At 37.4% G+C, this 26,078-nt stretch overlaps 2 protein-coding genes, 1 long non-coding RNA gene and 1 pseudogene across 5 annotated transcripts; 1 reads left to right on the top strand and 3 right to left on the bottom strand.

Annotated features, from left to right (window-relative positions):
- The first annotated feature begins 916 nt into the window (after positions 1–916).
- On the top strand, positions 917–24,191 carry LOC107585305 (uncharacterized). Its single transcript, XR_001609230.1, has 3 exons — positions 917–1,004; positions 22,163–22,168; positions 24,163–24,191. It is a non-coding gene; the product is annotated as an uncharacterized lncRNA (long non-coding RNA).
- On the bottom strand, positions 7,256–12,550 carry LOC107585301 (protein Wnt-8b-like). The gene is made up of 6 exons (XM_016272260.1): positions 12,480–12,550; positions 11,943–11,976; positions 10,437–10,575; positions 9,642–9,767; positions 8,782–8,924; positions 7,256–7,819 (listed from the first exon to the last, which is right to left on the bottom strand). Exons 1-6 carry the CDS (start codon positions 12,548–12,550, stop codon positions 7,256–7,258), a joined length of 1,077 nt encoding a protein of 358 aa, XP_016127746.1.
- Positions 15,662–25,324, bottom strand: LOC107585302 (acyl-CoA desaturase-like). Of its 3 annotated transcripts, XM_016272261.1 has the most exons (7): positions 25,238–25,292; positions 22,432–22,556; positions 21,159–21,360; positions 19,822–19,952; positions 18,801–19,006; positions 16,621–16,853; positions 15,662–16,451 (listed from the first exon to the last, which is right to left on the bottom strand). In XM_016272261.1, the coding sequence occupies exons 2-7, from the start codon at positions 22,489–22,491 to the stop codon at positions 16,252–16,254; spliced, it is 1,032 nt and encodes a 343-aa protein (XP_016127747.1). In that variant the 5' UTR covers positions 22,492–22,556; positions 25,238–25,292; the 3' UTR covers positions 15,662–16,251. The 3 variants fall into 3 exon arrangements, with proteins under 3 accessions (XP_016127747.1, XP_016127749.1, XP_016127748.1); XM_016272263.1 differs by lacking the exon at positions 22,432–22,556 and having other exon boundaries at positions 25,238–25,324; XM_016272262.1 differs by lacking the exons at positions 22,432–22,556; positions 25,238–25,292 and adding an exon at positions 21,559–21,858.
- Positions 24,191–25,229, bottom strand: LOC107585303 (tRNA (uracil(54)-C(5))-methyltransferase homolog-B-like; annotated as a pseudogene).
- Positions 25,325–26,078: the final 754 nt, after the last annotated feature.

The raw sequence follows: 26,078 nt of genomic DNA, 5'->3' as shown, positions 1-26,078 counted from the left end.
AAACTATTACAAATATGTCAATCTTCAAAATATTTAGCAAAATAAAGCCAATTGGGTAATCAGGAATCGGACGTGAAACGGAAGACACGAGCACAGAAAACGATGAACAACGGTCATCAAGTAGGCAAGACAACACAGGTGATTGGGTAAAAAACAACTAATAATACTTCCTCAGTTGATTTATCACAGTGCATTAAGACAATAGTTTTGTATTACAACTTTTCTGAAATGTGTTCAAATGTGCAAATGAGCACCATCTAATTAAAGCAGCACTATGTAACTTTTGTTTTGGCGCTCTAGCGGTTAATAAACAGACCTGCACACATCCCGCGGAAGAACATTCCAACCAGAGCTACTTCTCTAAGTTTATGTCTATGGCGATTCACCCAGGTATGTGTTACTCCGCAGCGGCGACGACCCGACCAGGCTACTACAATAGTCCAAATATAAGTACTTATTATAAGTGTACCGTAGTGATTCGGAATAAGACAAAAACGCGATTTGGAAGATGAATTCATGATGTACTCGCTCATTATATACATTTAGCAATAGAAAAAGTTACAAAGTGCTGCTTTAAATGTAAGCCTACACTCATTTTCATACATTTCCAAAACAGAAATCTGAACAGGTTCGAAATTTCATTTCACATGCAAATTATAATATTAAAACATTTTACCACTCCAGAAAATCAGAAAATACGATAGTCCCCAGAAAAAGCCAGAGTGCGGATTGAACAGTAGATGGGGATATTGGACAACTGACTGCTATTCGTGGTCGGCCATAAGTGACGTGACATGTGGCTAAGTATGGTGACCCATACTAGGAGTTAGTGCTCTGCATTTATCCCATCCTAAATGCACACACACAGCAGTGAACACACACACACCGTGAACACATACCCGGAGCAGTGGGCAGCCATTTATGCTGCAGCGCCCGGGGAGCAGGGATTCGGGGTCTTGCTCAAGGGCACATCAGTCGTGGTATTAAAGGTGGACGAGAGCGCTGTAGGCCACGACTTCCCCAATTTTTGTAAAGCATCCATTGTAAGGGGCTAAGAATATTCAAGTAGATTCATTCTAGTTACCTGAATGTGTTTTTATTATCTCACGATGCAATGAAGAGAAACGCTTTCTTATTAAGCTACATAGAAATACATCTAAGTGAAAATACTACTCTAGAACATATTATCACCTGGATTATTGGGAACCTTCAGAAACACCAGCAGGCCCAAATATGCTAGCACTATTGTAAATAAACCCCAAAACTTTGAATCCAGGTAATGTGATGAAGCCTGGATGCTTTACAAAAATTATTTTGAAAAACACATAATCCATGATTCGTTATATATTTTCCGTTGAACACAAATATTTTGGAAAATGTGTCAGTGTTTTGCATACTTGAGTAAATGATGACATGATAGTCATAATTAGATGAACTGTACCTTTAAGAGTATCTGTAACCAAATCACCTGTCACTGCTTCTTCTTGTGACAGGAGGGTCATTTGTATGCTGTGTTAAAGTGACACAAAGTAACCTTTTCAAACTGTGTTAACTTAAATCCACTTTTTCTTTTACTTTTCCCTTGAGCCTTCACAGACGCTTTTCTTGTAAAATATACAGGTAACCTCCGGAGGGCGCCAAAACTCGTCCGGGAAGATCAAGCTGTGTATAACATCATGCTTAATTTTTGTTTTGGCCTAGTCTGAATATAAAACACGACGGATGTATTCTCCTTTTGAGGTGTAATAGTTTTAAGTATAATTAATGTTAACCATAGATCCTATTTTGCTCTTTATAAATTACTTTATAAAGTAAAAAAAAAAATATATATATATAGAAGCCTCTGGCTCTAAAATGCTAATTCTCTTCTGGGTTTTAGGACTACCTTGCAGCTCAAGCTTGATATCACTCACAGTGATGAACTAGTAATCTTGTCAGTGGCAATAATCAGTTCACCAGCAGATGGAATTACAGTGGAGATCAAAATTAGAGAACAATCTATAAATATTGTTAATCTTCATACTCAAAAGTTGAAGGAATATTAGCTGTAGGTATATCACTGTTATTCTAACATGTTTAACAAAATAACCAAGGCATTTCAACAAAAACCTTTATTTTGTGGAAAACACTGTGATCAAAATTAGAGAACAGTAACCACTGTTGCACGAAAGAAGAATACAACTAAAATTTTGGAGGGTTATGGCTGTCAGAAATTAGTAGTAATTGTAAAGGCCCCTGCTTTCAGTGACTTTTGCACGTCTGCTGCCACAGGACGTCACTAGTTTCTCACACTGCTCTTGTGTGATCTTGGTCCACTCTTCTTCCACAGTTTGGTAACTGTAGTGGGTTTCTTAGCCATAACTTTGTCGCCAAGGATTTTCCAGAGATTTTTATTTGGGTTTAGATCAGGACTCAGGGCCGGCCATTTCATTATTTCAGCTTTCTCAGCTTCAAGGAACTGCTTTACCCGTTCTGCAGTGTGACAGGAATATTGTCTTGCATGAAAATCGCAGGCTGATTGGGAGATGCTTGCAGGGAAGGTACCGCATGTTGTTGAAGGAGGTTCTGATAAATATTTGCATTCACCCTTCCATGTAACCCATAAGAGTCCAAACTCCTGCAGCACAAAACATCCCCCAAATCATGACACTTCCTCCTGCACCTTTTACTGACTTCTTTACTTGGGTTTCAGTCTTTTCCCAGTTTGGCGCCAAACAAAATGTTTCCCATCGGACCCAAATAAATTAAACTTGCTCTCATCACTAAAGTGAACTTTGGACCATGTTCTCCTCTGTCCACACAACATGCTCCTCAGCAAAGGTGAGATTAGGCTTTTGATTCTTTCTGCTGATGAGAAGTTTGGTCACTGCAGAGTGAGCTTCCGGTCCAACTTCTATTAAACATGCCGAGACAGATCCTATACCCTGTTCAAGACTGAACAGGTAAGCAATTCCAGCTGTGGTGTTGAACCGATTCCTCATTGAGAGTCTCTGCATTATCCGGTCTTCTCGTGCATTTGTCTTACATGGACGGATGACCAGCCTTTTTGGGGGACTTGAATTAATTAATGTCATTGTAAAGCTGCAATATTCAAGAAATCACAGATTTGGAATGACCAAAAAAAAATTCTTGCAATGGCTGAAAGTGCCTTCATCTGGACAACTTCCTGTCGCAGGGTTTCAGTCACCTTAAAGCGGCCCGCCATCTTGCAATCTCAGTGAAAATTAGAGGACTGCTGCTAGTTAAATAGGGTTTGTCATATATTTAAGGAAATTATCACCAGGTGCCAGATTAACACCAATAACTTGGAGGTATCTGTAAGTGTTCTCTAATTTTGATCAGAGTTCTTTTTCAAATATCTCATTCAAGATTTTTATACTGTGCTCCAGAATACAATTAATTTATGAAATATGCTTTAAAAAACTGCCCTTCTACTCCTGTTAACTTAAAATAGGACTAAGCAGTGACCTTGAAATTTAGGAAATTGCAGGTTGTTCTCTAATTTTGATCTCCACTATATTGTGCCAAACTCAAATATTTCTCAAAAAGCAGCTGTTAATGTAAAAAAAAAAAATGCTGTCAATTTTAGGAGTAGGTATCAAATGACTAGCCATGAAGAATGATGTACTGCATACTGTTTTAAATATTTTAGCTATGTTTTGGACTGTAAATTTTCAATTGAAAGTCATGTGAACCAACTGGTGTATAAAACTAAGGGGAATGTCAAAGGGAGAAGACAAATAGTCTTTTCCCACCTGCCGCTACACTAACACCCATGCTGACCTTAGCCACCTCTTGGTGTTCTTCCCCCAGATGACTTAAGTCATAAATCCCATTAGTCAAGGTTTCTCAGAGCCATTAAATGTAATTTTCCCAATTTCTGTGGATTGTTTCATCATTTAAGTGTGCTGTGAGAGCATATGGCCATCAGTCACTCTGCTAAACATATCTCCACAAAAAATTGCAACATTGTATAAGCTATAAATTAAGCAAAGAAAACAATAAAGCATAAAATATTGTATTCCAATTAAAAAATATATATATATATATAATGTTGAAAAACTTAACACACACATTTCGATATAAAATAATGTTCTCTGCTATTAATTCCCATGCATCAGACAGCATAGCTGACATGAGACATGCCAAACATGACAAAGTCTAATCTTGTTCTCTTCCAGTGTGTCACCTCACTCTCAGCCACCTTAAACTCATGCCCCACTGCAAATCATCCATGGCAAGGCCAGCCTTCCAGTCGTGACCCTGCTTTCATGTGAACCCATACAAAAACCCGGAAGTTTACCAGTAGGGTTTAAGGTTGAATCAACCGGGGTTTGATTTTTCAACCATGTGTTTGGGGCCGACTGAACACTTAGTTTGGGTATTTTTTAGATTTATTAACTCCTGTTTTGTATTTAATATAAGTAGGCAAGATAAACAGCTGATTTCATGATGTGCATGCAGTTTCAGCTCTATGCTTTCTGCATAATACTTGCATTGTATATAGGACATTTTCCTTTTTTTGTGTGTGTGTGTGGTTATTTTATGCTGACTGAATTCATGTAAAGAAAAAAGTGACATTTGAATGTGAATATCAAAATACACATTTCAATTTAATATATCTGTAACAGTCAGTTGCCTTCAGTGGCTAACCTAGAAATCTAAAGGTTGTGTATTGCGGTTGTTTTGGGAAAAATATAGGAGGAATTAACTTCATCTCCACATAATTAGCAAGGTGTCAAGGGGAGTTTTTATTTTGATCTTGATTTCATAAGTAAGATGTCAATGAGGTGCGTCATTGAAACCACAGAAGCACATGAACAAGCTATCGCCAATATATTAAGTTTTAATTAGGTTTTTTTAGTCAACTTTTAAAGGGCCAGTGTTTTACTGTAGGGCTGGCACTTTCACTGATGGGATGGTAGCTGGCAAGTATTTGTTTGTAAACCCTACTTGTTTGGGTACAATACTTGAACTAACTTCTATTCAGCAAACAGTGTGAATCCATGCAAAGCCTTTTCCCAAAGTCCTTTTGAAGGCGACAGCCCATTGAAGGAGGAGGAGAAGGGGATTAGCGTCTTCAGCAGCAGTGCATTTCCGAGGGAGCTGATTAGCTCGCCATTCATTGTTAAATCGAGCAAAGGAAGGCCCTAGAAGACTGAAAAGAGCCAAATAGGTGGGCCTGGAATAAAACATCCACAGGAAGCCCAACACAGGCTACATGAAGTTTTCCCAACAATTTTTTTTTCTCCTGAGATGGCGGCATGAAAAAGGAGATTAGCATACAAAATTAGATGCTAGATGATTTGTGGGGCGACTTGGTTCATGTTTTCCCTCTGTCTCAACAAAGTTAATTAAACTAGTCTTAAACAGTAAAGAAACATCCAAGCGCAAAGCATTGGGAGTGCTTTGAGGATTACTAAAACAGAAAAGGAGGCATTTGTGAAGAAGAAATTGAGAGAGGCGTGAAGGAAGGAAGACTATAATTAAATGCTCTCTCTCTTGTTGTCTCTCTGCCCCAGGGTTATGAGACATCAAGCTGAAGAATACAGAAAGCTATATATACCAAAGTAAAAGAAATCATTAGGTCTGACCAGCAGTCTACGGTAAATCATTTGATTTTACAATGTGTGGGATTTATGATATGGTCTTTCTTTTTTTTTTAACACTTGTGAAGCACATTTATTTTTCAGAGCACAAGAAATTAGCAGAGGATGTTTTACTACACAAAACAACAAGTGGCTCAGGTAATTCAGATGCATTCAGCTAATCTAAATGAATGAAAGCTTTAAAAAAAAGATACTATTATTTATCTTTAATTACGTCATTGAAAAAAAAACACATAGAAAGAAACTATCATAGAAAAACAGCCCTATAGTATCTGTGCAATAAATTAACAATATACAAAGTGCTTCCTCTTATTTACAGTTCATATACAGTATCAGGGTAAAACGTTTGTCAGAATTCTATAACCAATAGAAGCAGACAAGAAAAAATTAGGCAAGAAATGATTCTTATGGCAGCTGGAGAAGTGGCCTGATCGTGAATTCAAAACCCCTTTAAAAACGATAATTCCAATAAATTATCCATCAAAGTACTTCCCTGTTGGTGAATGAAAAGGTTATTTAGAGTCTATTGTGCTATATATTGGTTAGATGTGGTGTTCAGTGCTATCTTACAAATGTATACAGGAGTAATTGTGAAATAATACAGATCAAATATGCATTTAAAGTAACAGCTCTGAAGATCTAGTCTCCACCTGGAGATCTACACTCTTCAAAATAAAGGTTCCAAAAGGGGGTTTTTGCAGCGTTGAGGCCCTTTCGCACCGCTTTAGTTCCAGAACTAAAAGAACGGTACTAAAGTACTGGGACGATTTTGTGCGAACTATTTCCCAGTACCATTTAAAGGGTTGAAATCGCACCGAGAGTATGTACTAAGAAGTGACGTAAGCCGGTCGACAGCAACGTCATTTGTGCGCGGCATTCAACAACGAAAACAAAGAAGAACAACGTTAACAACAGGAGGATGGAGGACGCTGTGATCGGAGCTGCTTTTTGTTGTCTCGCGGGTTTCACAATAATGGACATGGAAAGTCGACGTATACGTAAAGCGATTGAAAGAACGGAAAGTAGGACTAAGAATCTCCAACGACAACTGGCAGTGCTACATTTGCTACAAGTGCCTGCACTTTAGCGTCCGTCCATCTATCGCTGTTCATGGCGGGTGAGGGTGTTTTCATACGCGTTTGGCCAATCAATGTCTACTTACGGCACGATTAGTACCAGTTGTGCTGGTTAGACCCTGCTCCGGAGTAGGAGCTAATTTGGTTCTCGAAAAAGGCAGTCCGGTACTAAAATCGCTCCCAGTTCCGGCGGTGCGAACACGCCGAAAAGTGGGTAGTTCCACAATTAGTTCTGGTACTATGAAAAGGTTCCTGCGGTGCGAAAGGCCCTAATGCTACAGAAGAACCATTTTGGTTCCCCAAAGAACCTTTCAGTGATCAATTATTAAAAGAACCATTGTTTTTTATAATATGAAGAACATTTTAAAAATCTAAAGAAACTTCGATCTTAAAGGTTCTTCATGGAACCATAGATGTCAATGAAGAACCTTTATTTTTAAGAGTGAAGGTCTTCATTAAAGCATTCAGATGGAACTCTGAGCTCACTTCATTCTCAAGCTCAGTATGTATTCTGAGACAAAAACATCTGCTTAACTTCTGGACCACCGTAACAAACACTTCATGGCAACTCTAGTGCTTCTTCTTCAACCGATAGCTTCTCCTACGGCTGGCACTATCGGTCTTGACCTGTTTGGTTCTCTTCACACAGTAGTACTTTGTGACAATTTTGCGGCACTGCTCGCATTTTACAGCACAACACCAGTGGAATTTGCAGTTGCAGCTGGACTCGGTTTCGGCCCTGCGTTCCTCCACAGCCAGACCGCACTCTCCACACAGCCGCTTGCAGCTACGCTTCTCCCATTTGCTCACATTCTTGCCCTTCCTCAAGCACTCGCGGCCCTCTGTTCCTGGCAAGCCCAGAGTACGGTTCTCCAAGCAGTAGTCAGGGGAATCCTCCAAGTGCACCAGCTCTTTGCGTGAGATCGAGCTGAAGGTCTCCGCGATCGCGCCGCGGCTGGCTGCACTGTTGCCCGCGCCTCGCAACAGGTCCACCTTCACGGCCCTGTGATATTTCTCCTTTAGGTAGTTGCCCACCTCTCGAAACTCTGGCAACTGCAGCCAGCAGGTCTGAGTGGTGCAGCTGCCAGACACTCCATGGCACTTGCACGTCCTCTGCATGGTTCCTTTCACTGCCTGGTTGAAGAGAGGATCTCGCGTTAAAGAACACACTCATTCATGCATTCTAATGTTCATGTTTCAAAACATTCTAATTAGGACTGAACTCATCAGTCGAAATATACAATACACTCTTTAGTAGGCACCCTATACATCCACTTAAACAAACAGAAGGAAACTGTGAGTTAAGAGGAAGAGGTTCAAGGTTCAAGTCTGGGTTTTCTCTTTTCTTGGTGGTCGTACAATAATTCCTGACTTCGGCTGAAACAAACAGCTGTCTTTTAAATAGGAACGCCTCTTTTCTCATTCGCTCACGTAAGATGCAGAATCACGGTTTCACATCGAGCTAGATTGTTCAGCGCAGGAAAGGGGTGTATTTATTTTGCATAGCCATTGTCAACATGTTTTCTGTCATAGGCAGACCCAGTGGCAACTCCATTGAGGAGGAAGTGAAAAAGAATTCTTTCACATTTTTTCAGTTACAATGATGCTCCAGGTGCCAATGAATTGACAAAACCTGCAGACGGGGCACAGACAGGATAAACAAAGAGCACTTGAGCCACATGGCTGTGATCCCCGTGGCTCTCTCAAGTACAACAAAGACCGACATAAATGTAAGATCCTTATTGCAAGAATAAAACTAAACACTTATTTGGGAAGCAACAGAATACAGAACCTTTGCAATGTGCCGGACCCCTAGGTCGTTTAATTAAGCTTGCACCACTGATCCCAAGAATCTCAAGTTAAGGCCTCGTCATAAAGGACATTCACAGGCTGTAAATAGGCCCTTCTGGTACAGCGCACACTCTATTGGGAGAACGAGTGGCACCTTGCTTATAGGGCCGTGAATGAAACTCTTGGGTGGTAAGCTATCATTAAAAGCACTGAAAAATGATTCAAAAAGCCACTCTGTGAGCTGTTGTTGGCCAACGGACATGCCTCAATTTTAGGCCCTGACCAGCCCAAATTACTTCATATACCTTGCGTCCTACTTCGTTGTTGTGCAGGTTCATGGCAGCTCGTGCGTCCTGTCCGGTTTCCAGTGCATCCACAAACTGCTTGGAGATGGCCTCTCCGAATCCATTATTATCACTGCAGCCTCCCCATAGCCATCCCTGACCACCTGAGATGACAACAGAATGATGTGTTTTGCTAGGCTAAATAAAAATATATATACTTAAATGTGGCATATACTTTTATAGAACTACTTTTGTTCAATTTTAACAGAACAATACTGATTGCTACAAAAAATAATTTGCACTTTTCCTTTTCCTTCCAAAAAGCCAAAACCAAGATTATGAGAACACACTTAAAATAGAGCCAAATGTTGGAGAATTTAAAAGCAAAAATTTGAGGCTTATATAAAAGTTATTATACTACTTTATTAGTGAGAGAATGTTTTTCTTTTTTTAAAATAAATGAATATTTTTGTTCAGCAAGAATGCAAAAGCTATTTTGAATTGTAATAATATTTCACAATATTACTGTTATTGCTGTTTTTTTATTATTAAATAAATGCAGCCTTGGTGAACAAAAAAGAATCTTCCTAACACCAAACTTTTGAATGGTAGTTTATATATAAATGTATTTAATTAATTATTCTGTTAAAACCCATGTTTTATTTTAGCTGTAATGTTGTTCTCATCATTCTTGGGGTCATTTTGGGGTTACAGTTAGAAAGTTGTTGGGAACAAAAGTTGTTCAACTGAATATAACTACACAGAAAAGGTTAGCAAGTGACTTTTTTCACATAAAAATTACAGTATGTTGAAATGCATAACACAAAATATCCATTTGATGTTGACTGATTTTCCATCTATGTTGAGATTTAGTTTATCACCTCTTTGGCCGTTCCTGGTGTCATCACATCCGCAGTTGTCAAAGTCACCGAGGCTGCAATTCCTGGTGAGGGTATACATGACTCCAGCAGAGCTGATGGCATGGAAAAACGCTGTCTCTCTGTTTGCTGTGATTAGAAATAACACTGAAATGAATATGCTGTGGAAAGGAATTTTATTTATCTTGTCTATGAAATGTAATGTCCTAGGTTAATGAAAATACAAGCACTCAACACTCATTGATTTTCTTCCTCATTAGATGATTTACTCAAATCTTTAGCATCCATCTCAGTAATGATGACTTTTGACTCTTATTCCCCCTGCATCAAACATGGAGTAGCGCTGATGGTCTGCTCTCAGACATTGCCGGTCTGGGGTCGGCACTGGACTGCGACAGGCCCCCTCTTTGGCACTTAAGGAATGCCTAATGAAAGAAGTCTGAGGCAAACCTTTGACCCACACCCTTTGACTTGAGAGGGCATCTATTTCACTCACTCACTCTGGTTCATAATATCCCCTCGGTGGCTTTTCTATTTGCCTATTAACAGACCAGGTTTAATTGACTCAAGAATGCAGTGTTCAGGCACATCAACATTGGGAGATGGTTCTCTGTGGTTTAAACAGGATTGTTGTGTTTGTTTTAAGTGCTGTATCTGTGATTGATACAGATGGGCTTTGATTCACAGTATACATAACACACGCTCTTGTACTTTTATTCTATTAAAATATGTGTATTTTTAGAGACCTGGAAGCATGATATATAGAAAACAGGCATCAGCAGAGGTCATAGTTCTCACCGCTTCTGAGTCCACTGTGGGTGGAGAGCTGAAGAGCCCTCTCCGGGCAGTTCCAGCGGTCCCACGCAAACTGATATTTGCACTCTTCAATCCCACTTTGAGCTCCTGCGGCCACACTGCTGGAGTAGATCAAGTAGGCCTGAAACAATGCAAACCACACCAAAAAGATTTGGGATGAAATGCACACTCAATATCAAGCGTTTACAAAACACATTATAACTAAAACTAATGATAAAATTAGATGCTTTTAATTGTCAGCCTGCACAGTTCATATATAATTTATTAAATAATGATGTTTAAAAAAATTTAAAAGCTGTAAAATGACCCCATTATGTCTATAAAAATCCTTTTAGCAGTTGTATTAAAGTTTTAAATATTAAATATTACTGTAAACGTTTCCCTATGGTTCTACAGTGTAAAATGATTGTTTGCTGTATATTCATTTAATAAATTATATATTTTTTAAACTAAAGCCAAAGAAACACATTTTGTCATTTGAAATAAAAATATATATTAAAAGGTTTATATAATATAATTAAACATAAATTAAAAGGTTTATATTATATATATATATAAACCTTTTAATTCAGCAAGTTCAAGGAAACATTTCTCATTTTCATGTAGTTTAACTTGATGTACTAAAATAACTAAAACTTAAATAATAATAAAAACTATGTAGACATTAAAAAACAAAGACTAATAAAAATTACAAAAACTTTAACAAAAGTTATAACAGAAAATAAAAACTAATAAAAGTATCTCACTGATATTAAAATAACCCTTTAAAAGAGCACCAAAATGACACCATTACTTCTATTACAATAATTTAAGAATTAATATTAAAGTTTTAAATATAAGAAATATTAGGGTAAATGTTTCCCTATGGTGCCCAAGTGGTGTAAAATGTATGTTTGCTGTATATTCATTTATAAAATTATATTTTAAAAAAAACTTCAAAATGATAGCATTATTCCTAAAATAATTTTAAAATTAATATTAAAGTTTTAAATATTAGAAATATTGGGGTAAATGTTTTTCCTGCGTTCCACAAGAAATGCACAAAAATAAGTAAACAAAAAGGGTCTATGTGGCTGTGAAACTGCAGTTTATACAATCTAATATGTCTCAAGTGGTTTAGAAGAGACAGCACCACAAGTGCTCTCATGGGCGGCTGGGTTGCTAATGATGACCACCCACCAAAGGCCCCTTCCCTTGCCACTCAGTAAAAAGTCCTCACAACTTCACATAGTGAATGAGCTGAAGTGTGTGAAAGCTATATGGTCCTGTCCACCCCAAGCAGCAAGTAATACCTATTCCACAGAAGATACCCTTTCAAGAAATACAGCACCTGTGATGCACGAATCTTTTAATTTGCCACTTGCTTGCATTGTGATCACAGGGTCACCGTCAAACATTAACTACCCCAATCCATAAATGATTTTGACTTTTTGAAGTTTCTCTCTCCTGATAAAGATCAGCAAAGCAGATCAAAAGACGTTGGCTTACCTTTGAGCCAGTCATCAGGAAATTATTCACTGACCTGGAAGATAGAGCAGCCTAATAAATCAGCTGACCCATAACTTGTATATGTTCCCCTTGAAATTACAAATAAAGCTTCACATTGTTAAAACATCATTTTATCTAATTACATAGGTTACTGACCTTAAGTACATGCTTATATGGCAATTACAGTCTCAAAATGAAAGGTTTCATTGGATTTTCATACATATATATATATATATATATATACATACATACAGATTTTCTTTGGTAAAAAAACGATTTTCATATATATAATGAGAAGTTTATAAATGAGAACATAGCGTTTCGGGTTTTTTTCCCCTCTAATCAATGAAACGAGGCTCAAAGCATCGTTATCAAAGCATCTTTACTTTGATTAGTGTTTAAGTGTCTGTTTCATCCCGGTTTTTTAATCCAGAGATCCAGAGATAAACACAGAATGTAGGTTAAACGCTCGATATAAATAGGCTAAATTTAGCATCAACATCGCCTGCTTAAAGGAGAATAAAACGCTGAACTCACCAACTGCAGCAAGACTTCATGTGAGCCATCAGGATGAAAGCGTAATAATAAACCTCCAAATGCATGAACATCCTGAGAGAGGCGACTGGCAGACTTTTCTTCACCTTGGAAAGCAGTGGGGTCTGCAAGAGCTCTATATAACCTACATCCAGAATTCAGAGGCTGGGGGTCTCATGTGTGAGCCAAGGGGGTTCTGAAATGGAGCTCCTCTCATCCCAACAAGAGATTATCTGCTTAATTAAAGATTTTCCCTTTTCTTACTCGTTCAGCCAATCAGAACTATTGTACCAGAGAGAGATTGAAATGATCAAAAGGGCACCCTGGGCTCCTCCAGGACAAATAGCTGGTAAGAGCTCTCCGCGTGCTAACAGTTGGAGTGAATTCATATGAAATCAGGATGGCATCTCTAAGGTTGTGCCTTAAAACTCAATTTCAAGAGCTGCATGAAAGGGTTTGATACAGTAGTGGCTGATAAAGCTCTGGGATTACTGACATTATCTGCTGGATCAAACGACAAATGTTATTTTGAGGAGCTTATATTAAGCATGTTAGATTCAATTTACCAATTTAGCCAGTAGGCTAGGCTACGTTTAAATAAATGGATTCAATGAAAATAGTTTAAACATTTATTAAAATAGAAATAGTTTTCATCAATTTTTGATTCCGTTAAACTTACGTTTCAAAGCAGCAAAGCTGAATCCATGCGCGTGAGGAGTTGAATTAGATTTACATATAATTATAAATAAGGAGGATAATCAATACGATTGTTTGCGAGGTTTTTTTGCCCCAGGACTTCATGACACTTTTTTAGAGTGTTATTTTACCTTTTCTCTCATTTTAGTCCTTAGCTGACCCTTCATGACCTTTAGGTTCTGCTTCTTTGACGTCCGCGTATCTTCTCGTTTGCAAATTAGGATTAGGAAAGTTATTTGGGAGATTCCAGAGGGATGTTTTTGGATTACGCTCTGAAAAGCTTCCATGAGACATTTGCCGCTATAAAGAGATTTCTAAATTCATTTCTAAATCCTCTGTTTGGTCAATTTGACTGTGAGTACATTACAGGCTACTGATAAAAATATAAAAGAAACGTTCCAAAATGAATATATTCTTTATTTTAAAACGATGCGCAATCTCCGTTTTACTTAGACTAATTACTTGGCCTACTTTAGACTTAATTAACTACTCCCAAAAAATGTTATTCTTTCGCAGCTGAAATATAAACAAAACTACCAATTAAAAATCAGGAATTTAGTAATGCAGGTTCAGATTTCAATAAATAAATTAGGCCTAATTAATTAATCTATTTTTATGATTTTTGTTTTTGTAATTTTGGGCTATATAAAACCATTAATCAAATACAGTCAAAATACTATATTTTGTGAAGACATTTTTCACGAAGCTAATGCACCGCTATCATTTTCACGCACGGGTGACCGTTTAAATCATCGGATAAATTGTAGCTATTAATTTTTCTTTAAAAACTGACATGGTGGTCTCACCCGCTTATGAATATAAACTGTGGTCAACACTACAAAGGAAGGCTTGCTGAGACTACATTTTCAGATATACACACAATTTATTAAATTAAGAAAAGATTAATATTGATTCATAAAACTCACGGTACAATTCGCAAAACTCAGCCACTTATAGAAATGTTGGTTTATGGTACCAACAACATTCCTTGAAAATGTGCCCATTAAGGCTCTCAGACATCAAAGGTCAACACTGTATAAATAATTGAGCTGTAAAATTGTGTCAATTTGTGTTTCCTTCTTAAACATGGGTGTACGTTTTAAATATATATAGCATTTGGTGAGAATATATTTATTTTTTGTATTTGGAAAAATGCATACCCATATCAACCTATCAAACATTTATGGGAAAAAAAATATATGTAGGGATCATTCATTCGTCACAGGAGAGCCAAGAAAAGAGCCCACCCTGAATGACTTAAAACTTCATAAGTTTGAAATATTTTTTCTGATGCTATAAATCATCTTCGTATTTTCAGTTTTGACCCAAAACCTGAAGGTATACAGGCCTATTCTATAAGGCAAAGGGCAAGATTTGATGAAGACGATTAAATATTCCAATCCTTGGATTATATCATAAGAACAAATAAATGTCCTATAATAAATCTAAAAAAAAATATATGTAGGGATCATTCATTCGTCACAGGAGAGCCAAGAAAAGAGCCCACCCTGAATGACTTAAAACTTCATAAGTTTGAAATATTTTTTCTGATGCTATAAATCATCTTCGTATTTTCAGTTTTGACCCAAAATCTGAAGGTATCCAGGCCTATTCTATAAGGCAAAGGGCAAGATTTGATGAAGACGATTAAATATTCCAATCCTTGGATTATATCATAAGAACAAATAAATGTCCTATAATAAATCTGCTAGAATTCTTTCAGACTGTTTTTTTGGTTAAATAATTTTCATAATACTTGAAATAGTCCTTTGATACTTCAATATATCTGTAATTAGAAAAGAGTTCACCATATACCTGGTCGTTTGCCAGGTACTTTTTTACAGGACCACAAGAGTCCAAGGAAACCAGATAAAGAGCCTTGCAACATGGAAAATGATCAATAAGAAATCAACTGAATTGCTCATTTTACTTGAGGGAATTCCTCATTATAAGCACCACTGCTCTGAGGACTTTCGCACTGGCATGTAGAATATTTTCTAAAAATAAATTATAATAAATAAAAAATTTAAATATTTTATCAATAATGCCAGAAAATGTATTTCCATGCATGCTGTCAGTACTAACAAATCTATTCTAAACAAAACTCAACATAAAGTCAACATTTTAACTCAACTGAGAACAATTTTCCCATGGATTTTCTGTGGCACAGTCTTATATGTGACCCTGGACCACAAAACCAGTCATAAGGGTAATTTTTTTGAAATTGAGATTTATACATCATCTGAATGCTGAATATTCTGGAATCTGAGGGTGCAAAAAATCTAAATACTGAGAGAATTGCCTTTAAAGTTGTCCAAATGAAGTTTTTGCCAATGCATATTACTAATCAAAAATTAAGTTTTGATATATTTACGGTAGGAAATTTACAAAATATCTTCATGGAACATGATCTTTAATTAATATCCTAATGATTTTTGGCATAAAAGAAAAATCGATCATTTTGATCCATACAATGTATTTTTGGCCATTGCTACAAATATACCCAAGCGACTTAAGACTGGTTTTGTGGTCCAGGGTCACATATTTGACTACATATACTGACCTATAAATCTTTTGGTGGTCATTAAATTTATTTCAGTTTTAGATGGAAATCAGCTTTTATCATTTCAGAAAATGTAAAATAGTGCCAGCATATTAATAGAATGTCATCTTAATTTTACAGCTTGCATAGCTCGCTGGAATGATATTTTAAAATCAGAACAGTAACTGCTTAGCCAGAGAAAACATGGGTCAACCTATTCATGAGAGAGGGCTGTAATGAGGCACATGGCTGTTTAACTAGTAAAGTACCATCTCTTGAGACTGAGACATAATTATCCTTCCAAACTATGGCCTTTACCATCTCCGAAAATAATATCCCACAGTCCAGTACACTTCATGAAAAGGAAAGAATTCTTAAGAACACATATTAGTCCAACACACTCTAGAGTTTCTTATTTCAAATGAGAATGTATATAGATCAATCTTCATTGCACAATAAGAAATGCTGCAAATGCTTTTGTATATGTTGGCTTATAACTTGTTTTGTTTGTTTGTTTTCTGATATGTACTGAACAAATCAACCACTTTTGTGGCTGCCATCACCGGAGCGTTTAACACGGGCCATGATGGTCTCACGAGTTACCCTCCTGCAATTCTTGGCCAGTCCAAAGAAGCACATGAGATCTATAAATGCTTTGGTCACGTTCAGCCGACTGCCAAACTCACTTGTAGCATAATCATGGGGGAATGTATGATGATAGTTGTGAAATCCTTCACCTGAAATTAAATGAAGTATATATTTTCCAATCAGTACATATAAAATGTTTATTTCAAATTAATTTTGTTCTTCTTTCTATTGATCAATAATCCTGATGATTTAAACATTTTTCAACAAAGTTGAATTAATTAATTAATATTAAGCTGGAAAAGAAAAGACTGTTCTTACCGATGGCACTGAAGGCAACAAACTTGTTCTCTCTGGGATTGATGTTGTGGTCATAGGGCCTCATTCCCCACATGTGAGCTGCACTGTTGACCAGCCAGGTCGCATTAAGGACCACAGTATATCTCAACAGACAAGGAACTAAGTAACTGATCAAAAGACTCTCTTCCCAAAAGAGCCAAGGAGCAAACGTGGGGATGAGAAAGCACATCACCACCACAGATAACTTGTAATGCCTAAGGACATAGAAATGAAAGATCAAAAACAACAGTTTCAATAGTCATTTTATCACTGCTCTACATGATTGTGACATGTTCTTCTTATGCATGTCATAGATTTTCTGAAATAACATCAGCTGTTAAACCTCAGCTGGAACACAACATGCAGTGAAATGCTGACTAACCAGTTATTCTCCCACTATCTTATCTAGCAATTCTATGAAACATGTTCTTAAACTCTTATCAAAAAGCTCCGGACTTTTGTTGGATGTCATTAAAAGTGATGGGAAGGGATATTGATTATTCCACACTACCTACAGTAGTGCCAAATATGGGACCTGGTTCAGATGACAGCTCCTAATTGCGGGGTCACCGAGGTGTAATGGATATGTTAACTAATACAGCCTTTTCAGGTCATAAGAAATGACTAAACTTGGATCAAAGTTTGTCCCGTTTTGTACTTTGCAGGTTCTCATCCAGTGAATTCTCATTAAATTATTCAGCACAATTGTATAAAGTTTCGAATATCAGTTTTGAGTACATCCAAATATATAAATCAAAACAGAAGACTTTTAAAAGCCAATATAAAGCAACATTAAAGGCAAAATATGTAAGATTTTTTTATTAAAATATCCAAAAACTACTAGAACAGTGTTATATATTTTGCTGACTTGTGTACTTACATTATCCCAAATGTTTCGAAGAATGTTTAAATCCAGAGAAATAAGCAACTTTAACTAGTGACACGAAGCGTGTCCATAGTGTCATTGTGTCGCCTGCCAATGACGTCATAACCCCTCGATTTCCGGTTTTGTTTTGTAGAAAACATGGAAACACCAAAGACGCTTTAATATGTTATGCGTTTTATTAGACAGGTGACGACTGCACAGAGTAGCATTATAACAACTTTCAAATGTATCTAGTATGATAAAACAGCGCTGCTTTATATACACTGACGACCGGAAGGAGCGGAAGCGGACGACTGTGGCATAATAAAAGCTCCGCTGCTTTGGAGCCGTGTATGACGCTCGTTCAGCGACCTTGTTTCACTTCATTCTACTACGTTAATAAATCATTAGCTCATCCATGAACATGATTTCTGCCCGAGTCCCATCGGATTGCATTGGCTGTGGGGATGAAAACCACAACTCCCATGATTCCACACTCAGTCACGCGTCATCATCAAACTACGCCTTTGTCTCTTTTTTTATTTTGAATACACGCCCTCTAGCGGCGAAAATTACATATTGTGCCTTTAAATTATATTCTGTTATAAATTATTATCCACTGTTATACAGAGGGAAAAAAATACAACAAAAACTAATATTTTTGAATAGTATTACAATTTAAATGAACTGTTTTCTATTGAAATAAAAAAAATTAATTGTCATGTATTCCTGTGATGGCAACACTGAATTTTCAGCAGCCATTAATCCAGTCTTCAGGGTCACGGTTATAAATTATTATCCACTGTTATACAGAGGGAAAAAAATACAACAAAAACTAATATTTTTGAATAGTATTACAATTTAAATGAACTGTTTTCTATTGAAATAAAAAAAAATTAATTGTCATGTATTCCTGTGATGGCAACACTGAATTTTCAGCAGCCATTAATCCAGTCTTCAGGGTCACGTGATCCTTCAGAAATCATTCTAATATTCTGATTTGGCGCTCAAGAAACATTTATTATTACTATAAATACTGAAAACAGCTGTGCTGCTTAATTTTTTTCAGGATTCTTTGATGAATAGAAAGTTTAAAAGAACATACATTTTAAAATTGGAATATTTTGTAGCAATATGAATGTTTTTTCTGGCACTTTCGATCAATTGAATGCATCCTTGCTGAATAAAAGTATTTAATAAAAAAAACATATATCTTACATACCCCAAACATTTATATGGTAGTGTAGGTGAGAAGATTTATAAAACTGAATATGAAATATCACAATTTCCCACTGACCTCCTCTGAAACATTACGACCCCATCTGCTTTTAGGTCAGCGAGTTCCAGTTTGCGTCCTTTTTCAATAACTTCTGGGTGTTTGCGGACCAGCAGCCAGCCGATGTGAGCGAAGAAGAAACCTCTGTGGGCATTGTGTGGGTCCGCATCAGTCTCAGAAAACTTATGATGGACACGATGGTCTCTGGCCCACTCATAGATATCATTCTAAATGGATATATATATATTAATCATTATTGTCATCGCATAGCATATCTGCCATACTCAACATCGAGTACAAGTGAGTGAAAGGTGAATGTGAAACTGCAATATAATATTAATTTTGTACAGTATAATATACAGTGTACACACACATACATATATATATATACACAGGTGCATCTCAATAAATTAGAATGTCATGGAAAAGTTCATTTATTTCAGTAATTCAACTCAAATTGTGAAACTTGTGTATTAAATAAATTCGATGCACACAGACTGAAATAGTTTAAGTCTTTGGTTCTTTTAATTGTGATGATTTTGGTTCACATTTAACAAAGACCCACCAATTCACTATCTCAACAAATTAGAATACTTCATAAGACCAATAAAAAAAACTTTTTAGTGAATTGTTGGCCTTCTGGAAAGTATGTTCATTTACTGTACATGTACTCAATACCTGGTAGGGGCTCCTTTTGCTTTAATTACTGCCTCAATTCGGCGTGGCATGGAGGTGATCAGTTTGTGGCACTGCTGAGGTGGTATGGAAGCCCAGGTTTCTTTGACAGTGGCCTCAAGTGTAAGTAGTCATTTGGCAGATGCTTTTTTGCAAAGTATCTTACAGTACACTTATTACAGGGACAATCCTAGGTGGACATCCTGGGGTTAATTGCTTTGTTCAAGTGTACAATGGCGATCACTTGGCTCTTGTGAGGTTTGAACCTATTAGCCCAGATCTTTAAACACTATGCCATCTGAGCTGCATTATGTTTACTGCATTATTTAATGTGAAAGATTGTTTCATCCACTTAAAAATGTTTTACCTGAAAAGCCATAGAGTTTGCAGTCGCTAGGAAGATTCGTAATGGTAACGAGGCTTTGTAGGACCTGTGGCTCCAAAGGCGATGGGCGCCAGCGGTTATTCCTAAAGCGCTTACCATGAAACACACTCCCGCTGTCACAGTAAGAGAGAAAACAGAACAGAACATTTAAAAACAAATTAGTCTGAACTACACACATAGCGTGTAATGGTGTATGTGCCCTTGAGTCGCTCTATGAGAGGACAAAATGTCTCGCTGTGTGTTGTCAGACAAGGCTGCAAGGGATGTGGGATACCAGGCCAGACTGTGAAGAAAGGCACACTGTTATGATCTGGCTCAATTTACAATGGAGAGCCTATTTCAACAGCAATTGTTCTTTGTTCGCCAGGGTGCAATATTTTGCGGCGATGTGATGCCAAAAATGTACACAACAGTGGAGCAGTTATAGCTTTTGGTAGGATTTCAAATTATTCACGGGACTGTCTTGTTGTCACTCATGCACACACGCATGCTTACAAGACACTTTAAACACTGGTCTTCATAACTAATTTAGCTGAGACAAAGTGGCCTGAGATTTTCGCTTTTGGAAAAAAAAAATATGACAATAATTGATATATAATATCAATAATATCTGAGAATAGTAATCACAACTTTAAATCTGTAAGAGAAGAACATCAACACCCTTATAAGAGGAAATGCCTGCAAAACAATAAAGGGAAACTGCAGAGTGTTGCTGAGTTTAACCAATTATACAGGAGCGATAGGGGTTAAAACATACATGAGTCATGACCACCACCACACATATATCTTCTGACAGCAAACGTTGCAAGGCAGAATAAAAAATATGAAAGATTTGCATGAGGGGGGGCAAATCTTTTTTTAATGGCAAGTTAAATGCCATGTCTGATTTATAGTTTGATTCATAATAATGTGAATGGATGTAAAAAAACAAAACTGATATAATACAGAGCAGCAGGATTTCCGGTTTCATTTGATATATAAAATCCACACTAATGAATCGATTTCCAATGTATTTCTAATAGACACATGCAAACGACACAAAATAGACTTTCAGTGAACATAAACGTGAAAATAACTTTATATTTTATTAAAATTATAGCCTACATTTGTCTTAATTAACATGATTAAAATATTATATCTGGGCCTAAGACGCACAGTAGGTACAAAACACGTAATTGCAGACATTACAACATTTTCCAGTCTCTTTATACATAAACATTAGGCCATAAAAATAAAAACGCAATAAACACATGAACAGGTTGCGATTAAAACAAACGTCAGTCAGTTCATAGAATCAGACTTGGCAGTAACATACTCACTCCATATCAGCGTTAAGGAAGAGACAGAGGGAAGAATCGTCAGACCATAAAGAGCTCCTAGATGCAATAGGGACATTAATATAACGTTTCTCCACACGATTTGCACTGGAGGTCTCGGGCCCGGTTTCTCCTCGTATGCATCGTCATAAACATCCTCTGTTGTCGTCGTTTCGGCCATTTCTTTCATGCTCGTTATTGACTCCTGTAAAGAGAACGAGTCGATTATATGTTCACGACCATCAACAAAGAAAAGCCATCTGTCATTTCAGTTATCATTATTTTAAAAGACAAAGCGCTCGTGCAATGAATACATTAAATTGTGCACAAAATGGGTGTGACTTCTGTCTCAATAAAGGCAAGCTGAAATAAAGCCGCATTCGCGCATCTGCAACGCGCTTACCTTGTTTGCGATGCAACCATAAAGAATTATCGCAATTTGATTTGATGCTAGCAGGCAGGTTCCCCAGTCAAGTGGTTTAATTTTTTTGGCGTGACTAAGCCTCTGATTTCGTTGAAAATGATGCAATTGGGCGAGGCTGAAAGGATGCCATCTAGCCCTACCAGTTTCATTGGTTGCCTGGTTATCTGATGCTTATGTTGTGGACGCCATGTACGCTGGTCTTTGAAAGCCAACACTTCAGCTGTTTACTCTCAGTGTGTGATACAGTTCATATCCATGAGTAAATTTGAAAATACAGGTCTTTGCCCTTCTAGCCCAAACATATTTCTCAAGTCAATGTGGGCTATTATGCGAAAGCACTGTTTGTATAACCACTAACCAGACACATAAAAATAATGTTAATCTGTAGAATCTATTGAATTAATGGGAATGCACACAAGTTTATAAATATCATATGTGAATGTGGTTACTGTATGTCTTACAAAGCTATAAATACAAATGCAAACCTTTCAGTATTTTAAAAGAATAAGAGTTTTTTTTTGTTACTAGCTCAGTCTAAAAAAGCAGCATAGGTCTACTGGTGAACATAAGATTTTCTGAAGAGCTACATGTGTTACAAAGAGGAAATATGGATCCTTAAGTGCTAAAATGACAACAAATCTGTAGTTCCTCAAACAGGGAAGTTTCTGTGGGCTACTATAATTTCCCATAGCCAGATCTCATCTCCAATTTCAATGTAAGCACATTATTACAGTAACTGAATGGTATTGTATTTTGGACTCATGTAACTGTTTCATATTACACAAAATGGCTCAGTCTTTTGACTCTGGTCAAAAAGCATTTACTTTATGTTTGCTCAATTTGTGCACTTACTATACAGTTTTTGCCTAGTTCAGTAGGTGATTTGTAGTAAGCTTGCTTCATCCAAATCATCAGCCTTTCTCAGTCAGACATAACTGTGTCATACTGAAGCCCATGATTGTGGATCTGTGTCCAGACTTAAACAGAAAGAGCATAACACATTAAAGTAAAAATGATAGTTGTGCTCATCAAGGTATGTTTATTCTGTTGCATTGATATTTTCAAATGTGAACTTGCGGTTAATGCTTAAGGAATCTGTCCTATTTTCACAACTTGATCATACTTAACAAATCCTGTAAGTATACATAAAAACACTGTCTTTTCTGATCAAGTTGGTTATGAATGTATGACATATCTAACAGTGCACCACATCTATGCAGCACTGCACAAAATGGAGGGATGACGCAATAGCACCCTCTAGTGATAATGTAAGGGATCTGCTAGAATCCATATATTACAATATAAGCCATGACTAAATGTGTTATTTTAGTATCATTGAAATGCTATTATAGTTATTATCTGTTAAAAATTTTTACTATATGCACTGAAAATAATAGAGTAAAAACAAATTTCACTCAGAAATTGCTAGTAAATTTCACAATTAATTACAAAGAAACAGCAAGTAACCATTTATATCGATATACAGTACAGTAGTTTTTTATTTTATTATTTTTAAATGTCTAATATATACATACACACTACTGTGCAAAAGTCAGTGTCAGCCTCCTTGTGCATACAAACATCTCACTGGATTATTACAATTAATGGCAAAATGAATGTTTGGAAATATAAACTAGTATTTCCTACTGACACACTACAGCAAAGGATAGAAATAACAGGCTTAAAACCATTTTTTTGTTGTTGTTCTTGGTGGTGGTGGTGGTGAAAATACTAATGGCCTAAGACTTTTGCAGATTAATGTATAATTTCAATTACCTTTTTTTTTTCTTTTTCAAAGTAGCAAAAATATATTTTATGGTTTTAGTTAACTATAATAAATAGCCTATATAGAGTAACTGCATTGACAATTTTCCATTGACATTTAATGGCATAAATAAAAAGTAATTTATCGGAATTAATTCCAAAACAACTACTTTCACAAAAACAGCCACTATCGCTCAAACACAAGCACTAGTTCACAGTGAGGAGTGTGTGGAAACAGGTCCACAGGGACGGCTATAGTTGGTGTCTTATAGTCTGAACTACAGCACAGGCCTCTAAAGTTCCTCATTGCCTCCCCATCAGGTTTGCGTGATATATAGACAAGCCTTCTTATGGCTGGGTGGTACCTCAAGGCTCTTGACAACTCGATAATATAGGCCAGCCCTGGACGGATTCAGCCCAGCTGTCAGCCCACCGTCACAATTCAAAGTGGCCATCAGATTTGGTAGAACAACTTCTGCTTTGCCTGAGAGAAATTGAAATATGAGCTCCCCGATTCACCTGGAAGAAAGAATCAGCAGAAATGCGGAAATTAAGTGAAAGTGAAAGTGACATGACATGTGGCCAAGTATGGTGACCTGTACTTGGAATTAGTGCTCTGCATTTAACCCATCCTTGTGTGTGTGTGCACCCAAGTGCACACACACACACAGCAGTGAACACACACACACACCGTGAACACACACCCGGAGCAGTGGGCAGCCATTTTTGCTGTGGCGCCCGGGGAGCAGTTGGGGGTTCGGTGCCTTGCTCAAGGGCACCTCAGTCGTGTTATTGAAGGTGGGAGAGAGTGCTGTATAGTCACTCCCCCCACCTACAATCCCTGCCGGTACGAGACTCTCTAACCATTAGGCCACGACTTCCCCAAAGCCAAGCACCTCCTCAAAGATATGAGACTGTCCATGCAGAAGCTGATAGGGTGATTGTTCATGACTGCAACGGGTCATTGTGGTCTCCTGGAAGTACAGAGAATCCAGCTGACAAACTGCTCTGGGACCTTATGTGAAGTACTCCACCAGAGCAGCTTTATGGACGCCTATCTCCTCAGGTGTTAGGGTTTGAGGATGAAAGTAAACTATGGCCATCGTGTGACCGGCAGAATTTGTTCTTATCGTGATTTCTCTCCAGTGACCACCATCGTGAAATAAAAGGCATGGTTTGAGTGGTCAGAGGCGAATAAAATCTTCATAGTGCCTTGCAATCATCTTGTGTTTTGAAGACATGTTCAGGAGATGGTCACCTTGGACACAGTCAATGTTGTCAGTTTTTCCATTGCCGATATAAAATCCAGCAGTTTTTGGATTCCCATCTACCCCTCTGTTGACAGAGAAGGTTGATTTATTGTGGTATCCATCACTCACTGGTGAGGCTACTATGGAAGGTGGGGGAAACTTAAGTAATTTGAGAAAGGGTGCATTAAGTCCTGAGCTAGTTGCTTTGTCATCTCAAGTAAGATGTTGCTCTGCTCCTCATAACTCATTCTCCACAGAGGAGTCACATTGTCAGCCAGTCTCTCTTCCCAGGAGAGAGTATGCCAGTCAGCAGGTAGTCTGGGTCAGCAGGTAACCTTTCTGTTCTTCTCTTTACAAGCTTACAGCCAGTGTTGACAGCACAGCGGCTGGTTATTGAATAACTGAAGCATGTTTTTGGTATAATGATGATTTGTTTCAACAGTGGCCATGTTAACTGTAAGCGCATTGTTTTGTAGGCATGCGACATTGGTGCAGACTATTCAGTGAGCGCTTGAGGTCACACACTCAAACACACTACAGTAAAATTATGTTTATCGCGTCAGTGCTCTAGATATATTTTTGCCTCACAACATAAACGTGTAAACTGTCAACAATCCAGTAATCACATATTTTGTTCGTTGTACCTCTTTTCCATGTGCCCACACAAACAACTTGATACTAGTGATGTCAGGTTCTTGAACGACTCGTTCTTTTGAGCCGGTTCTCAGTAAATAACCTGTCGAGCCGGTTCACAAATCGAACTGAATCGAACTTTAGTTCCGGGTTGATGACGCAGGACGCACAGCCAGAAGTACCACGTCCAACTCAAAAAGAACCGATTGAGCCGGTTCAACCAACTGTCGAAGTTTGCCGAGGATTACCGAGGACTCAACAAGAACCGAGTGAGCCGCGGCGAAGTTTCTTCTTCTTCTTCTTTTGGAGTTTTATTGCGGTTGGCAAACAAACGATAGGTGCATTCCCGCCATCTATTGGGCTGGAGTGTGGACCATTGATGGAATAGGAAGAACTAAATAATAATACATTAAAAAATTATATAATAATAATATAATTTTTTTTAAATAAAAAATCCTGTTAAACAGATCTACTTTTTTTAAGAATGTCCTAAAAGCATTATATATTTTATAATGATTCAAGCCATTATTCAACAAAGTTTTAAGTGTAATATTTTCTATCCCTATTTCTTTTAATTCTTCCAACAGAAATGCTCTTTCATTATCATAAGCAGAACAAAGTAATAGTGCATGCTCTACTGTTTCTGGTAATCCACACAGACTACAGCAAAGTTTGCCGAGGATTACCGAGGACTCAACAAGAACCGAATGAGCCATGGCGAAGTTTGCCGAGGATTCTGATTGAGTTGACGATACTGTGCAAACCTAGCCCGACTGACATATGCCTCTTTATCTTTGTATCTCGATAACCATACTAGTAAAAATATTGATAAGATGCTTTTTGATTTCCTAT

This window comes from Sinocyclocheilus grahami, unplaced genomic scaffold (assembly GCF_001515645.1).
Source record: "Sinocyclocheilus grahami isolate Dianchi unplaced genomic scaffold, SAMN03320097.WGS_v1.1 scaffold69.1, whole genome shotgun sequence".
Classification (NCBI taxonomy): Eukaryota; Metazoa; Chordata; class Actinopteri; order Cypriniformes; family Cyprinidae; genus Sinocyclocheilus; species Sinocyclocheilus grahami.
The sequence above is the reverse complement of the archived record's forward strand: the minus strand, read 5'-3'. Positions and strand labels throughout refer to the sequence as shown.

What these genes read in the sequence shown, in the direction of transcription:
- LOC107585301 (XM_016272260.1), bottom strand. Translation starts at nt 12,550, where the DNA reads ATGTTCATGCATTTGGAGGTTTATTATTACGCTTTCATCCTGATGGCT. An exon ending in ATGAAGTCTTGCTGCAGTTG is followed by an intron (nt 11,977 to 12,479) that starts GTGAGTTCAGCG and finishes TCTATCTTCCAG; the next exon opens with GTCAGTGAATAATTTCCTGA. An exon ending in CACCAGGAACGGCCAAAGAG is followed by an intron (nt 8,925 to 9,641) that starts GTGATAAACTAA and finishes TTGTCATCTCAG; the next exon opens with GTGGTCAGGGATGGCTATGG.
- LOC107585302 (XM_016272261.1), bottom strand. Translation starts at nt 22,491, where the DNA reads ATGATTTGGATGAAGCAAGCTTACTACAAATCACCTACTGAACTAGGC. An exon ending in TTCCTTAACGCTGATATGGA is followed by an intron (nt 19,953 to 21,158) that starts GTGAGTATGTTA and finishes TTACTGTGACAG; the next exon opens with CGGGAGTGTGTTTCATGGTA. An exon ending in TGTTGCCTTCAGTGCCATCG is followed by an intron (nt 16,452 to 16,620) that starts GTAAGAACAGTC and finishes ATTTAATTTCAG; the next exon opens with GTGAAGGATTTCACAACTAT.